General features: G+C 55.2%; 1 protein-coding gene across 3 annotated transcripts in view; it reads right to left on the bottom strand.

The window, feature by feature from the left end:
- LOC128847694 (polycystin-1-like) overlaps positions 1–16592 on the bottom strand; it is a 60913-nt gene that overhangs the window by 29155 nt on the left and 15166 nt on the right. For all 3 annotated transcript variants that reach the window (XM_054047308.1, XM_054047306.1, XM_054047307.1), the window contains 15 exons: positions 16334–16514; positions 15278–15489; positions 14206–14324; positions 13626–13773; positions 11285–11559; positions 9989–10747; positions 9352–9483; positions 8145–8320; positions 7312–7448; positions 3406–7061; positions 2963–3112; positions 2341–2478; positions 1358–1640; positions 462–681; positions 61–220 (listed from right to left, as the gene is read on the bottom strand). In XM_054047308.1, coding sequence (XP_053903283.1) covers positions 61–220; positions 462–681; positions 1358–1640; positions 2341–2478; positions 2963–3112; positions 3406–7061; positions 7312–7448; positions 8145–8320; positions 9352–9483; positions 9989–10747; positions 11285–11559; positions 13626–13773; positions 14206–14324; positions 15278–15489; positions 16334–16514 — 6746 coding nt within the window. The remainder of the gene's footprint in view (positions 1–60; positions 221–461; positions 682–1357; positions 1641–2340; positions 2479–2962; positions 3113–3405; positions 7062–7311; positions 7449–8144; positions 8321–9351; positions 9484–9988; positions 10748–11284; positions 11560–13625; positions 13774–14205; positions 14325–15277; positions 15490–16333; positions 16515–16592) is intronic.

Here is a 16592-nt window from a genome sequence, read left to right as displayed (position 1 = left end):
GCATAGGTGTGTGTGCGCACGTGTCAGGGAAGAAGGGGCTACCGCAGCTGAACCCTTTACCTGATTCAGCACCGTGATCAGGGCCAGGGAGTATGGGATCACCTCCTGGGGGTTGCCCTGCTGGACCACACCCCACAGTTCTGATTGGCTCTTGTTCTTCAGCCAGCTGGTGACAGTCGGGAAGCCTGCCGGGAGCACCGGCATGGCAAGAGTCAGGGTCCTGGAAGGAAGGAAGGAAATAAAGTTATCCCAGACAGTTCTAAGGGCCTCATTCCTCCCAGCAGCCGGGGACAGTGGAAGCTTTGGACCTGTCAGTGGAGCCATGTTCGAATTCGAAGCATAGTCCAAAGACACCACTAGTTGCCTCTCTGATCTTTCAGCTTCCAGGACGCACGTGTGTGCCGAACACCGGCCAGGCTCATCTCCTCGTGCACGCCCATCCTGGATCTGCCCATGCTCACCGATTCAGGGCCAGGGTCTTCGCCCCCTGCGAGTCCTCCAGCTCAACCAGGACATTGACAGTGCGGCTGCCGCCCGTGGCCGCAGGGAGGAAGGTACTGAAGGAAGATTTGATCCCTCGGTAGAGGCAGAAGTGCTGGCAGTGCCTGCCGCCGGGGGAACACCGTTCAGCAATCAGGGTGTAAATCAGCTGCACGGGGCTGCTGTCTTCATCCACCCAGCCTGAGAGAGCAGGGAAGGGAGACATGGACGGAGGGAGAGCGAGTGTGACTTCGGTGGGAGTCCAGAACACGGGCACCCACCCAGTCACTGCCTCTTCGGCTCCTTCAGGCCATGGCTGCATGCGTGACTTGCCAAATCACCCGGCCCACAGCCCAACTGATTCGTCCCTCCTCTCTTGGCAGGACTCTCAGCCTCAGGCATCCCTGGTGTTCCCAGTGCCACGTCTGGCCCTGCAGCAATTGCTAACATATGTTGCAATACGGAGCACCGAGAGCACATCAAAATCACCTGGCTTAAATGGGTGAGGGCAGAAGGCTGGCAGCCAGCCCCAGAGACTCTGTCACCTCCCGAGGTCCTGAGAGTCTATCGTTGCCCTTGTAAACCAGACATCTATTATTGTATGCACCGAACCCAGATCCACACCTTGCCATCATCACATAGTTAGCCAGGCCAAGTGCATCGTCAGCATGTCCATTTACTCCCACCCCGGGGGGCTTTGTACCGGGGAGGGGGGACGGGGATTGAATATCCCTCTCACCCTCCCATGTACATTGCACTGGGATGGGAGCTTCTCCCTTTTCGATGGCCCTGTGTACTCTTTGGTGTCCAAATGACCAACTTCTGCCCTGTGCGTGTGTGGGGCACAGCTGCCCAGAGGATGCCCTGGCAGAGTTACCTGTGCACTGGTATGAGACCAGGGTCTCCAGGAGGTAGAGGTTGTGTTCAGGTGTCAGGGTGCAGACTCCTCCCCTGGGCGGGTTGTTGGGGGTCAGAGTGATGCTGGATCCCCCCTGAAGCTCCCCTCCAGGCTGGGAGGCTGACAGCGTGAAAGAGTAATTCACCCCGTCCTGCAGGACCCCTTGTCTGATCACCAGGTCCCGGTTCGAGTCCCCGGTAGAGGTGGTCACATGGTCCAGGGTCAAATTTTGTCCGTCTGAACTCTGAGCCGTCCACTTGTACTGCAAGGGTCAAAGAGAGGGACATGGTGAGAGAGCAGCCCAAGAGGGGTGCCTAGAGAATCAGGCTGGCCCTTCTGTAGTGCCCGTCATCCGAGCCTTTCACAGAGCTGACAAATCCCAATGCTCGGAGTCTCACAGCACCCCGCTGGCACAGGTAAGCAACATCATCCCTAAAATTATAGATGGGGAAACTGAGGCACGGAGCGGTTAAATGACTTGACCAAGGTCACCCAGAGAGTCAGGACTAGAACCCAGCAGTCCTGCTTTCCAGTCTCCTGCTCTAGTCACTCAACCCATTCCTTCTTCTGTAAGATTTACCCTCTCTGAGTCATCTCCCGGCACCTCTTCCCCAGTAACACCCCCTTTCCTCACGGGCCGGGGCCCATAGAATACTGCAAATCAGAGTCCACGTTCCCTCAAGCTCCACAGATCAGCTGAGGTCCCACCCTCAGGATCCCAGCTGGCTATTCCGGTCAGTGCAGGGTCACTCGTAAGTGTAAGCTCAAAGCAGCACTGGGAGGCTGTGGGTATGAGTGGGGATGGCAGGAAAGCAGTGTTTGGAGAGCGGGGATCTCTCCACTGGGATGCGCGTTAAAGTCAAACCACCAAACCTCCTCCCAAGCAGCAGGAGCTGGGTGTGTGAGCAAAATACAAGTGGCTCCGTACTGGACTTTTCATGCACCAGCAAAGCAAGTCTCACCATGGTCCTGTTGTCACAGCTCTGGCACTGTCCGGCCAGAGTGACGTGGACGCTCCTGCTGATTTCATAACTCGACAGGGCACTGCAAGAACGGCACTCGATGGTCACAGGCAGGATCTGGCCGGGCTCGATCCAAACCTGCAGGCGGATGGCAGGATCAGATTCAAACCACACAGGAAAACAGCCCTCCCCTAACGTACACCCCTGTGGAAATGGAGCAGTCCCAATGCAATAGAGGGGACAAGCCCCTGGCACACAGGGGTGAGCCCTTGGCGACAGGTGAGGGTGCCTGGCACCCAAAGGAGACACAAGGCCCACGCACTGGGGCTGGGGTCAGGCACCAGGCGTCAGGGCGTCAGCATAACCACACAGATCCTGGCTGGTATCTGGCCGGCACTGAAGGCACATGGACCAATCCACGCACTTCCAAGCTATAACCCCATTCCTTGTGCTGCCCCAAGGCTTAGCGAGGGGTCACGGCCCACACGTTCCTGCTGAGAAGGCAGCAACTGCCTCCTTGTCTGGGCTGGCTCTGTGCCCAGTGAGACTGAGGGTCTGGTCCCTCAGCCTCCTTCCCAGACTGACCCCTCTCCTGGGGCTCCCCACCCCGCTCAAAGCTCACCATCTGGGCCACGGAGATTGGTTCCTTCCCCAGCTTCTTCACCGTGAGAATGAAGCGATAGCCAGTGCCTCTGCAGAGCGCAGTGCGGGGAACGGTGATGCTGGCACCGCCCTGCAGGAGAGGTGGGGCACACCGGGGCGAGGACACATTCTGAGCAGGAGAGACACAGAGAGATCTGGTTAACTGGCTATCTGTCCCTGTCCCACGCCTGAGCGGGAGGACGGACCCGGGACAGCAGGCTGCAGATTGAGTGATCAGTGGGGGCAGGCATGGGACTGAGGTGGGGGGTCTGGAATTATACAGCATCCTCCAAAGACGGCACCTGCCCTCTCCTAGACTCTGATCCAACCCCCTCTGCCCCAGGGCACTCAGAGCCCCAGCCCCTCCCACAGGCGAGCCGGGGTGAGTGTGGACAGGCACTCCTGCTGGGTTCCCTTTGTTACCTCACAGCCCCAGTGATATTCCAGGGAGGGGTCTGCGTCCGTCCCCACGTCGGGGTCATAAGACCCACTGCCATCCAGAACCAGGTCCAGTTGGGCAGACCAGCTCCTCCACGACCCGCCTCGGATGACAGGAACCAACTTGGTGGGGATGATGGTGATGAGCAGGGAAAGCGTCCGGGCCAGAGGGGTGTGCTGGAGAGAGGCAGTGAAGCGCAGGCAGTGGGTGCCGATGTCCAGTGAGAGCTTGGGGAGCGTGAGTGACGGGGTGAGCAGGTCCGCGTGCTGCAGGGGCACCTGGTCGGTCTCAGCCAGCTGCTCACAGCTGGCGCTGCTGAACACCTCCCAGAGATACAGGGCCTTGTAGGCCGTGCAGCCCTTCAGGTCTATGCTGGCCTCGAAGTAGCTGGTGAGGGATCTGGGGACAGAGGAGGGCGGCTCCACCAGCCTCACCATGGGGCTGTCACACCCCAGCTCCCGCACGGTGACTGTCATCTGCACCAGAACAAAGCTGACCTCATTGTAGATCTTCACCTCCACTAAGAAATCCCCAGCACGGCCATAACGGTGAAACATCCTCTCGTCCCCGCCGCCGGCAAACGTCTCCTCTGAATCCCCGAACTTCCACTCGGAGCGGAGATCACTGCCACCCATGACCGCCACGTCAAATGCCACCGTCTGATTGAGGAAAGCCCCAGTCCCATTGCTGGACAAGGTGGCTGCCTCTATGGGCACCTGCAGGGCCACGGTCACCGTCAGAGACGCGGCACAGAACGGATTACTGGCCTCTACGTGAATGGTCAGGTTACCTGCTCCGGGTGGCATGTACCCAACCTGCTGGCCTGCTGCTTCATAGGCAGGGTGCCCAGGAAGGTGAAAGATCCAGAAGAAGGTGACATTCTCCCCGGCTCGCACCTGGGCCGTGAGCGCCAGCTCCTTGTTGGACTCCACGACAGCCGGGCAGCAATTGAGGATGTGCAGCCCCCGAACCTTCTCCAGCACCTGCACCACAACGGAGGCTAGCTGCACACTGACATTGTTGGAGGCCGACGCCAGCACCCGATGAGAACCCGCCACTGGGAAAGAGAAGTGATGCGTTCCTCCGCGGACATCCAGGCTGAGCCCCAAAGAGGGGACGGTGAGAACAAAGCTCACATTCGTGCCCCTCTGGGTGTGCAGCGTGAAGACTACCCTGTCGTCGGTGCACACGTCCTGCCTGTCCACTTCCACTGCCAGCCCAGCCACGGGGTCTTGGACGGCCACGGGATGCTGGACTGTGTCCTCGCTGACATCGTTCCAGGCTCGGAGGTCCACCTGGTAGACTCCAGCCACACTGAATTCGCAGGAGACGTTCTGTCCACGGAAGAGCTGCTGCTTCTCCTTCCCCCGCAGCTGCCATTCCCACGCGACATCAGAGCCTGCAGCCACCGAGCCCCAGAGCTGCCTAGAGGTGTCTGACATCAAGAAGAAGGGGGGAGAGCTTCCTTCCACCGTGAAGCTCACCCTGGAAACGGGCTCCTGGACTCTCAGCTCTGTGGAGCCGTTGCTAGAACCGAGAACGTTGGAGACGGTGACGAACACCAGCTTGGAGCCCAGGGTGGAGTAAGCATAGGACAGAGAAGAGGAGTTGGTGAGCATGGGCTGGGCATTTTCCTCCGTGTGCCAGGAATAGAGCAAATCAGTCCCAGAGGCCACAGAGACAGACAGGTTCACTGGCTTTCCCACAGCCACACTGTCGCTGGCTGCCCGGACCTTCACACCGCAGGCTCTCTCCACCACCTGCAGGGCAAGGCCAGTGGACGCCTCTCCCAGCATGTTCCCAGCTCTCACCTCCACCAGCAGCTCCCCACTAGCATTGTAACAGTACGTGAGCGACTGTCCCGTTGCGGTGAACACTCGGCGCAGCCCTAGAGAAATCACCCAGTGGAAGGTGAGGTTGGAGCCCTGGGTAACTTCGGCGGTCAGCATAAAGGGCTCGGCAGATGCCAGGTACCTGCCCTGCACCACGTTCCCGCTGTGGATCTGAACTCCCTGGGCTCGCTCCTGGACCTCAATAGTGATGTTCGCCTTCTCCGTGCTCACTGCATTCTCAGCTGCGACAAAAACCACGAAGACGCCGGCGGCAGGGAAGGCGTGAGAGAAAGTGGTGGCCCCCTTCTGAAAGCCACGTGGCTCTCCAATAGCCCAAAGGTAGCGCACCTGGTCTCCTGCCGCCAGAGAGGCGTGGAAGGTGACCTCCTGCCTGACTTCACAGACTGGCCTCTCAGTGCTCAGAGCCAGCAGCCGCACTGGGGCCAGGACCGTAATGTCAAGCGAGGCGTTTCTACGGCTGACCTGGTTTTCTCCGGTCACGGTGACGGTGATGTCTCCAGCTGTGTGGTAGGTGTGGGAGGCGCTCTGACCTACCTGTGAGGGAGAATTGTCTCCAAAGTTCCACAGGAAGGTGGCCACACTGTCCCAGGGGACCTCAGCCGTAAAGAGGTAGGAGGTGCCCAGTGCCAGAAAGCTCTCTGTTTCACCGCTGTGGAGAATGGAGATGGTGCCAATCACCCTCTGAGCCAGGATATCTGCTGAGGCATTTTGCCGGCTCACCGTGTTCCACACAGTGACCGTCACCCGGTACGATCCTCCCTCCAGGTAGGTGAATGTGATTTCTGGAGACCCTGAGGTCACTGGGTCCTCACCAACACCAAAATCCCAGTGGTACTGATATTGGTGTTGGGGGTCTGGCACTGGAACCACTTCAGCCTGGAAGCACGTGGGTTCCCCTAAAGCTAAAACCAGCGTCGGTGCCGTCAGCTTAACCGAGCGGATCCGATCCTCTACGCAGATGGCCAGTTGGCGAGAGGTGGTGCTTACTGTGCCACGAACAGTCAGGTTCAGCTTGTAGCTCCCCGCCGCTGGGTAGCTGTGAAAGACTGTGGGGTCCCCGTCCCCAACAGAAGGGGGGTTGCCATCTTGGAAATCCCAGCAGAACTGAACTCCTTCGCTCGGCCCCGTTACCACTGCTTGGAAGGGAGTCTGTTCCCCACTGGAGAGACAGATGGGTGCTAGGATGTTGGTGATCTGAAGCCGGTAAACCTCTGCAATGGTGGAGACACGGGCAGAGGTGGCGGCATTGTGAGCCATCACCGTCACCGTGTAGTTGCCTTCTTTGGCGAAGGTGTGAGAGACGAAGCTTAGATTCAGGTTGCTGTAAACGAACCCGTCCCCCATGTTAAAAGTCCACAGGACATCTGTGCCAGAGGCCAACACGGCATTGACAACTGTGGCTGAACCCAGCTCAGTAGGTCCGCTGGCCACCACACGGAGACCCGTGACACCTTCACTGACCATCACAGCCATGTCAGACGGCACCTCACTGAGGCTGTTGTTGGCCCGCAGAATCACGTTGTAAACCCCGCTCTTCTCAAAGCAGTGGTGCACCAGCGAATTCACTCCCTCCTGCGTGGGAGAGCCATCACTGAAGTTCCAGGAGTAAACAACGCCGTAGGGGGAAGGGCGGGGTAATGCCTTGAACTTGGTCACCTCGTTCACCAGCGGGGAGGCTGGAGTCACCAGAATGGTCACGGAAGCTATGGGGCAGACCGCACGGACTTTGGCCACCCGCTCCACTCGATCGTATTTGTTGACGGCCTCTGCGGTCACTGAGTAGTCACCTGTGGAAGCAGAGAAGAAAGGCATTGTGGGAAGGAACCGGGGTTTCTAGGACTCTTGTACCTAGAGAGACAATGTGTCATTCCCATTGTGCTCAGGCTGTTCCTCTGTACAAATTTGAACAATAATTGTGACAGTGTCTCTCTCCCATCGTCCTTCTGTCTTCCTCTCCCATTCTCTCTCCCTCTCCAACACATGGACTAAGAGCCCTTCTGAGCTCAGGTGATCCCTCACCATCAGCCCCTTTCTTACCTGGTTGAGTGTACGTGTGGGTCACTCTGGCCAGCACCTGGACCCTCTCTCCCTGTGGATCTGGACGTGACAGCTGAGAATCATAGGGGGGAGACAGCAGGCTCTCCACATCCGGGCTGCCATCCCCAAAGCCCCACCTGCAAAGAGAAACAGCTCCACCTCACAGACAGGGGCCTGGTTCAGAGACTGGGTAGTTGTGTGAATATCATGAATACCCAGCATTAGAACAACAAATGCAAATATACATTTTGGAAGGGACATTAAAGCTCACGTTTCGAGGCTAAAGCCAGTCTCTAACTATGAAGGATCAGAAAGAAATCCAACACTGGGGGAGGAAACAGATTATCTCACAGCTGCTACAGTGGGTTTGGGTTTTCTGCACCTTTCTCTGAAGACTGGGCGAGACGGACCTCGCATCTGATCCAACTTGGCAATTCCTATGTCCCACTATCAGAGCATCTTTTCCAGCTCAGTCTCTGCCTCGTTGTGGCGTGGGTTTTGCGGAAAGTGGAGCACTCTCTAGGCAACATTTTGGCATTTACTGACCTAGCTGGCCAAGGCCCTCCAACGCCACATCACTTGCAAACATTTCTCACCGGAGCCTCTGGTAACTTAAGCCCATTGGGGGTGGATTTCAAAGGACTCCCATCAGAGATCACACATAAAGAGGCACTGGTACAGGATGTCACCAGATGATACAAGGAGTGCTGCCCATGAAGGCTGGTCTCTCTAGGAAGTTCCTTGGTGATCCGCTCTGGGATCAGACCACATTAAATAGACCTCATTAGTCTGTGGGAGGAATTCTCCCTCCTTGGACTCCATGGGACTCTCACCTCACAGTGACTTCCATGGCAGTGTCCACTTCCACCCTGAACACCAGAGTCTGGAGGGTGTCAACTTCCACCACCTCAGGGAGCCCCACTATCTCGGGGTTGGCTAGTGGATTCATAGCCTCGGCTGTCAGCGCCACTTCCACCACCTCCGAACTCACAGGGTTCTCAGCTCTCAGCTGTGCAGAAGAAACAGAAGGGCATCAACCACGCAGAGAAATTTGAACAGGCGGCATTCCCTTCTTCTGACTCCCCATCTACTCCAGACCTCTGGCCCCCCCGCCCACTCCACCAGGACTGTCGTTGCCCACCCTCACCCCACAGTACCACGACCACTGATTCACCTCCCCGCTTCGTTTGTCTCACAGACCCTGGCTGCAACGCATTCCCATGCAACTCGCTCCACCCGTGTTACACGCTCCACTGATTCCCAGCACAGTGCATCCTGCCACCCACGTTGGGGACAGAGGTCCAGGGAATGGCAGCGCTACGGTGATGTTCTCATTGGGAGCACAGGGAGGGTGGGGACCGGAGCCAGGAACAGACGTTGGCCTGACAGTCAGGAAAATGCAACACATGGAGATGTCCAATGGGCTAATCACTGCCCAGACAGCAGCCTCTGGCAACTCAGCTGCGGCAGAGTGGAGCGTACAACGACTCCCATCAGGAGTTACGGCTCCATGGGGGAAAAGCAACTGGTGCAATTGGGTACAGTACAGAGTCCTGAGTCAAGCTGCTACTATTTGACGGTGGCTGTTCCGTGCTTCTGCCTGATGTGTATGGAGTCCTGCCAGGCCTTCGGCTGAATTGGCAGGTTTCTACACCCTTATGTTTTGATTTGAATAATAAATAATCATAATAATTTGCATATTTGTCTGTCATTCCTCCCAAAAGTACCCATCTGGGGATGGGGAGTAATATGGTGCTCCTGACTGAAGGGTCTCCAAGCACTTTATAAATATTTAACCCCTTCCAAACCGGCCTGTGAGGTGGATATGGATTACCACCTCCCTTTTACAGGTGGAGAACCTAAAGCACAGAGTGTAGGTGACTTATTGAAGGTCACACAGCGAAGCAGTGGCAGAGCTAGAAAAGGCACCCGGAGCCCTGACTCCCCAGTCCCTTACTCTGACTCCTAGACACTCTTCGCTTGCTTTCTGATCTGTGCCACAGCTGAAGGAACCTATGGTTGGTTCTCACGCTTGCTCACCTTCAGCTGGTATGTGGCAGGCCTCTTGAACTTGACGCTGTAGGTCTGTCCGTTGTAGGCGAACATGTCCATGTTGTCGATGACCCAGCTGTAGGAGACAGAGGAGCCCTGGGTGAGCTCTGCAGAGAACACCTGCCAAGCAAAAGAATCAGTGGTTTACAGCAGACCTATGGACTGGTCTCAGATTGCTTCCTCCCGGTTGTGTTGAGTAGGGCTAAGGGGTGGAAAGTTCCAATAGGCCTAAAGCAAAGAGATGGAAGACTTCACCCGCATGGAACATCGGCATTCGCCTGCTCCCCAGCACCCATGCAATGGATGTAACACCACACAGCCGGCTCACTGACAGTGGTGCAGGAAGGTGAGAGACACAATGCCCCATGCTAGCCTGGCTTTTGGGGCCCCAGTGCATCCTGAGGGAGGGTAGGATAGGCTCCGGGGCTACCCTTGGAAGTTTCTGCTGGATGAGGGCACGTTCATCTTGCAGCTGCGTGACCACAGGTTTGATGTTATAGTAAAACCATCAGGCAGCCCATATGCCAGCATCCAATAGGGTGACGGAGTGGCATGAGGGCCCGAGATGTTGGAGGGACGCCCTTGATGATAACCCAGACGTGATAACTGCAGCAAGATGACCTACCTGAGACACATCCACTAGCATCCTGCGGGGGCCAGGCGGCACCACCCGGAGCCCCTCGATGGCATTATATGACTGGATCTTCACCGACAGCTTCTGGGTGCTGATCTCATTGGACACCAGCACATTCAGCGTCTCCATTCTCGGCTCCTCCATGCGAAGCAGGGCGGAGGAGAACCAGGTATCTGCACTGTCTCTGTGGCAGGCGGGGACATGTGCTACAATGCTGCCTGGGCAGGTGGCCTCAAATGACACCCCAGGCTTACCCACGGGTGCCATCCAGTGAGCCACGGCATTACAGCCGGAGACAATCTTGATGACAATCAGAGTCTCTCTCTGGGTGGCCACATTGAGCTTCCCGCTGACCGGCGTCGGGTGGATAATCTGCAGCCCACCAACCTTGGTCTGCACCTCCACCGTGCAGTTCATCTGCCTGCTACTGACCGCATTCCTCACCGTTGCCGTGTAGGTGTATGCCCCGCGTTCTGAACGCCTGGCCAGCGGCAGCATGGCAGCAAAGCTCCGGGGCTTGCCCACAAAGGTTACTCGGAGGTCACAGACGACATGGTCCACCCAGGTGGCGTTGGTAAAGTTGCTGACGCTTCCCTCCCACCAGCCAGCCTTCACGAGGCTGATGTAGCTCTGCCGCCAGGGGGAATGGGACTGCTGCAGGCACCGGAGGAGGGAGCTCCCCTCTGCGTTATGCTGCATTCCGATAATGTCATCCGGATACACACTGATCTCCTCTCTGGGCAGGAGAACCTGAAACACATAGAAAGAGTCGTCTCCCATTGCAATCACAGCCTCTGCTGTAACCAGACCCCAGTCTGTCGTCTGCGCCTAGTCTCCATGAAACATCCTGCCTCCCCACGCAGTACCGGTGGAGAAGAGAGCACAAAGAAAGGAGGAATCAGGGGAGGGCAGGAAAGGAGAAACCAGGGGAAGGGGATGAAGGAAAGTCACAGGGCTGCCCAAAATTCCTGGGACACTCCTTCATTTTCCTGGGTCCGTCCCAGAGTTCATTTCAGGCATCGCAACGCACAAGTGTGAGCGTTGTCTCTTCACGCCACCATGTGGTGTCGACTCAGAATGACGGTGCATCTCAGCATGATGATGTGGACCAAATTACACATCACCACAAAGCCCTGGCTGTCACAAAGACTCATAATGGTGTCACAAGGGGATTTACACACACACACACACACACATACACACACACACACACACAGCAGGAGATGACCAGGCAGTACAAGGTGGGAGAGAGAAGGTGCAGCAGAATAACGTCCTGAGAACACTTACCTGGACATGCCTGTTTGCGCTGCTGGGAGCGAGTAGCAGGGGGAAGTCAGCCACTGGCGAGTAGAAGGGCGGGGTCCCGCTGTAACGTGGGGGGTTTTGGATGGGCAGGATGCTGGAAGTCACATTCTCAAAGGCATAAGAGCTGCAAGGACCGGAGATGTTCAAGCAGCCTTCACTCAGTGGGCACCACTGCTGCCCGCTGGGGCACCAACCCGTGGTGTTGCAGAGTGGCCGGGGGTGACAGCAGGCGAATGGCGTGTGAAGAAGTTCGCAGCCTGGGAAGAAGCGCACATGCTGCAAGATACGCTGGACTTGGAGAGCTCAAAGAGGGCACAAACTGGGTTATGGTTTGTAACCGGCATGTGTTCCCCTAGACACACGTTCCAACAAATCATTTATAGTGTAGTGACATTTCCAAGCCATGCAACTAAATTAGCAGGGCCAAGCAAGCAAGGACAGAAAGGGACCAGGCCATGTTCTGGAACCAGATCTGGATCCACATCTGGATTTCGAACACCCCAAAGTTTGATCTGGACAAGCCAGACTGAGCGAGAGTTTCCTAAACTGGCAGGCAGCATAGTCTGGTGGACAGGGCACTTGACTGGGAGTTAGTTCTATTCCTGGCTGTGCCACTGACTAACTATATGGCCTCTGGCAAGTCACCACCTGTCTCTGCCTTGTTTTCTCCCATCGGTATCAAAGGGATAACAACGCCAGACCACTGCCGCACAGCACTTTGCTGTCTGTGGATTCAGGAAAGTACTACATGTGTGTTTATTTTTACTATAAACCAGAAACAACCAGTTCAGACTGAGCTCCACCCAAGCCCAATGTGACAACACTCCCAGCCAACGGGACACCAGATAAAAGCACAACATCCTACTCAGGACATCCTCACTGAGGGAGCATAACCTAATGGCAGGACACTGTTGATCGTTTCCCAGCAACCTCTGCGAGATCATTAACCCTCTTCTGGGTGTCAGATACAACCGTGTCAGCAATCAGAGCGCTGGGAACCCTGGTTTTGTCTCATTTCAAAAGCATTCGAACCTCGCGGGTTCCAAAGGCTGGCACCAACTTGAATGGTAGGCCAGGTCAACACTAGAAATGTTTGCAGGTGTAGCAGCATTGGTTAGGGAGTGATTTGTGTGTCTCGTTTCTCTACTGGCAAAAACCTTAGTGTAGATGCAGCTATATCAGCACAAAAGTGCTTTGGCTGGTGAAGTTATTTTGCTCACCAAACTGGTATCAGCTATTCCGTCAAAAGCACATTTTTGCCAATACAAGCTGTCTCTCCATTTGGAGGGTTGCTGGCAGAGCCCACTAACAAACCTTTTCTAACATAGATCTGGCCTTACTGAGCTCACAATGCACTTAGGAGATACAGTGGGGAGGACAGGGGCAGAGAAGGAGAAAGAGAGAGGGGAAAATGGGTGTGAAAAGGAGGAGGTTGAAACACAACTACAGAGAATGGAAAAGGAGTAGAAAGGGGAACAGACCAATGAATCAATAAATGTGGCCCACACAGTGATTTCAGGGCACTAGGGCAGGAAATGATCTTCCTGTCACATGAACATTTTCAAGATATGGGTCCAAACTGGAAGTTTCGAAAACTTCCATGAACTGAAAATCCATTAAAAAAAATGGAAACATTTTATTCTGAAAATTTCAAAATGCTTCATTTTGAGTTTGACCTTTTTTCTCTTTAAATTGTATCCGCTCAAAAACCCAAACCTTTTGTTTTGAAAAAATTGAAATGGGAAGTTTAGACAATTTCAAAACTTTTTTCCTCCCCAAAATGTTTTGAGTTGGGAGATTTGTCAAACCGGATCCAGTTTTAGTTTTGATGAATCTGCATTTTTCAGTGAAAAAACAGTTCACCAAAAAATTCCCAACCATCTCTACAAATCACCTAGTTGCGGGAGACTCGCTTATCAGGGTTCTTCTGTCCCTTCCATGCAACCCAGAGGGGCAAAGTACACGGATGAAGTCCAGAGGGAAATGTGAGGGTGAGCCACCAGTCTATCTTAGCATCCCACCAAGAATCAAACAGAGCCAGAGGCTTTAAGCATGGAGACTATCAAGCAGTCATAACCCCTCCCTGCCCTTTTATAACGTCCACCAACCCATCAGCACAACCCCATTGGTCTAGGCAGATTAGGGTGACCAGACAGCAAGTGTGAAAAACTGGGACGGGGGGTGGGGGTAATAGGAGCTATATAAGAAAAAGACCCAAAGATCGGGACTGTCCCTATAAAATCGGGACATCTGGTCATCCTAAGGCAGATGGGCTGTAAGTATCAGAGAATAAGAGACAGAGGCATAGATGCTGAACTCTTACCGGGAGGAACCAAGTGCTGGTTGGGGTTGCAATGTGGGCGGAGGATCTGGAACCGGATCAGAACGGGCTTCTTTGTTCCTTGTACCCCGAAGTCTACGGAGACTAGAATACCAGCGTGGCTGAACCAGAGGCCTGGAAAGAGCATCAACTACAAGACACAAGACCAGGAAATAAACATGTGAAGGAGGGAAGTCCAAAGATGCCTCCTGGAAGGAACTGGCAGGGGAGGTTGGGGGTGAGGTGGTAATGGAGGGACCTGTGCTGTTGTGATGTTCCTGTGTAGTTCAAATAAGCTTCCTGAAGATCAGTGCTTTACCCGAAGTGTGGCCGCAGTTATCTGGTTTGGGAATACAGAGCCAGGCTCTCCCTGACGTTTCCCATATCCCATGGGCCAGAAATATTGAGAGCACAGCCTCATCTGACACGGCGGTGCTCCTGGGTTGATTTGTGTTTTCTTCCCATGGGTTTGCCCTTTCCCAAAGGCTACTCAGCAAGGTATATAGACTAGAGAGGGAAGGGAGAGGAGGTCTCAGACAGACCCCTCCGGCATTCATACACACCAGCCCTGTTTGCACGCTACCTCAATTCTGTCATGCCCCAGGAGAGGAGGCAGCGGCTCGGTGCTAACGTTCCTCACGTCGTAGACTCCGCTGAACACCGGCACGCCCGTCAGGAACACATCTGGGCTGGGCAGGGTGACTGCAAAGACAAAGCACATGGACCGTCACCTCCTAGCTTAAAGGCCAGTCGGGCTCTGCTGCAGGCTTGCATCACGGATGAAGTGGCAGGCTACTAGGAGATCCACCTGGCTGCGCCAGGGCCTTGACTCAGCAAATCTGTAAGCATGTGCCTTAGCTGAACTGGGGCCTAGATCTGCCAGGGTGGGGGCTGGAAGGAAAGGGCAGGCGGGGGGGGAGCAATAGAGCCCATGTGAATGGGCTGAATGGACACAGAAATACCCATGTGTATATTCAGAAACACCCATGCCACTGGCATACACCCACCATCAGAGTACACGGGAGTCTGCCAGGGTCCGGGGTAGAGCACCACAGGGCGTCAACTTTCAGGCACTAAGAAGAGGAAGAGTGGAAGAGAGGAAGAGTGGCCTTGTGGTTAAGGGACTGACTTGGCGCTCAGGGTTCTGTTCCCAGCTCCTCCACAGACTCCACGGGTGACCCTTGGGCAAGTCATTTAATCTCTCTCTGCCTCAGTTCCCCCTGTGTAGAACAGGGATAACAACATTTCTTTCCTCCCACCCTTTGTCTGTCCTGTAAGCTCTCCAGGGCAGGGGCTGTCTCTTGCTAAGTGTCTGTACAGTCCCTAGCGCAATGGGACCCCAATCTCCATTGGGATCCTTAGGCATGATTGTAACATAAATACATATTAACGACAGGGCCCTCCTCACCGGGAGTTGGGAGGCACTCAGCTTCTCCTAGCATGGGACCATGGTTTGGCCAGAGCATTGGGGTCCCCCAGGATGAAAGAGCAGTATAAAGCAATGGGTTATTATATCAGCCCCCCTTAGCACTTGGCTCCTCCAGGGGCTGCAAGGAAATGCCTCTTTATTCCTGTTGGCAATGGTCAGCAGTGTAACCTTCCAGTCCAGTCCATAAATACATTCCCACCCCAGGTGCCGGCAGGACGTATGGTACCTCCAGCTCTCCTCTCGCAGAGGAACGAGGACTTTGCAGAGCACGGGCTACTGCTCCAAACCCCTTCTGGGTCGAGGAGGTGCATCTGAACACAGCTCTCCTTGCCCTTGGGCCGACCAAAGGGGGTCCAGTTCTGGAACGAGTCCACAAGGCTCCCATCGACCCAGTGCAAGGAACCCAAGGAGCTGAGCCCAATCCAGACCACACCGGCACTGCCAGGGAGAAAGAGAGAAAGATCCTCTGCTTAAAGAGAAACAGCATCGGCAATGCAACACAGACCGCAGGGAGCGGCTGGGAAAGGGAGCAGAGCTTGGGGCAGGGGTGGTGGTGCGGTTAGTGCCTTTGACCCCTGTCAGCAGAGGAAAAGGTCTGACATGTCAGAATGGGTGGCCATGCTTCGGTCTCCATCAGGGATACCCCAAAACCACAGACCCCCATTTCCTGGAGGCTCCTCTGCACTAGAAATGGCTCCTATTGCAGCCTGCCCTGGTGTGAATGAACTAGTGCCTGCTGTAAAGGCCCGAGCCATCTTGTTTTGGGTGCTCCACATTCACTCGCAGGGCTCCCGGGTCGTTACACCTCGCCCACAATTCCCAGCACAGCTGCCTAGAGGATCCCTGAAGTGTGTGCATAAGGTTCGATTCCCAGGGGTGCTAAACTCCCGCCCAGGGATTTTAAATGGAGTTGTGGGTGCTCAGAACTTCCGAAAATCCAGCCCACCCTGTCTAGGGCTCAGAATGGCTATTGCACTTGTTCTGTTGCCTGCTTTGAGTGGATCTATCCTATACCAGGATCCACACGTGCTTTTTAAGGGTGTGAGCTTCATCCAGGTATGTCCTCACACAACCACACCTGGACTGCAGCACACATTGCCTGACTGCCTCTAGGCCTGGTTCACTGTAATGTACCCAACACTGCCTTCGGGCAATGGGGCTAGGGGAGACAAGGAGCTGGCCTGTATTATTGCCATGGTGCCTGAACAACAATAACCTCTGTAGTAGTGACATCGCCATTGTCATCAGAGCAAAGACAATGGGGCTGGAGCATGATACGCACCCAGAGAAAGTCTCCTGCAGGAAGCTCTGCACCTCCTGAGTTCTTACAACTGCCAGATCTCCACCGGGGATCCCCTGGCAGAGCCTTCTCGCATCCTGCCAGGTCTCCTGGGCATGGCTGAGCCAGTAGCAGTTCAGATTCTGTAAATGGATTCGTCCACCTTGAGGGCAAGAGGATTCATCTGAAGATTAAGAACAACAGCTGAGAAGGGTCCCCGGGCTGCCAGGACTTCCACTGTGAACCCTTCCGGGCTCCGCCT

The sequence above is a fragment of the Malaclemys terrapin genome, chromosome 13, assembly GCF_027887155.1.
Source record: "Malaclemys terrapin pileata isolate rMalTer1 chromosome 13, rMalTer1.hap1, whole genome shotgun sequence".
Classification (NCBI taxonomy): Eukaryota; Metazoa; Chordata; order Testudines; family Emydidae; genus Malaclemys; species Malaclemys terrapin.
The sequence above is the reverse complement of the archived record's forward strand: the minus strand, read 5'-3'. Positions and strand labels throughout refer to the sequence as shown.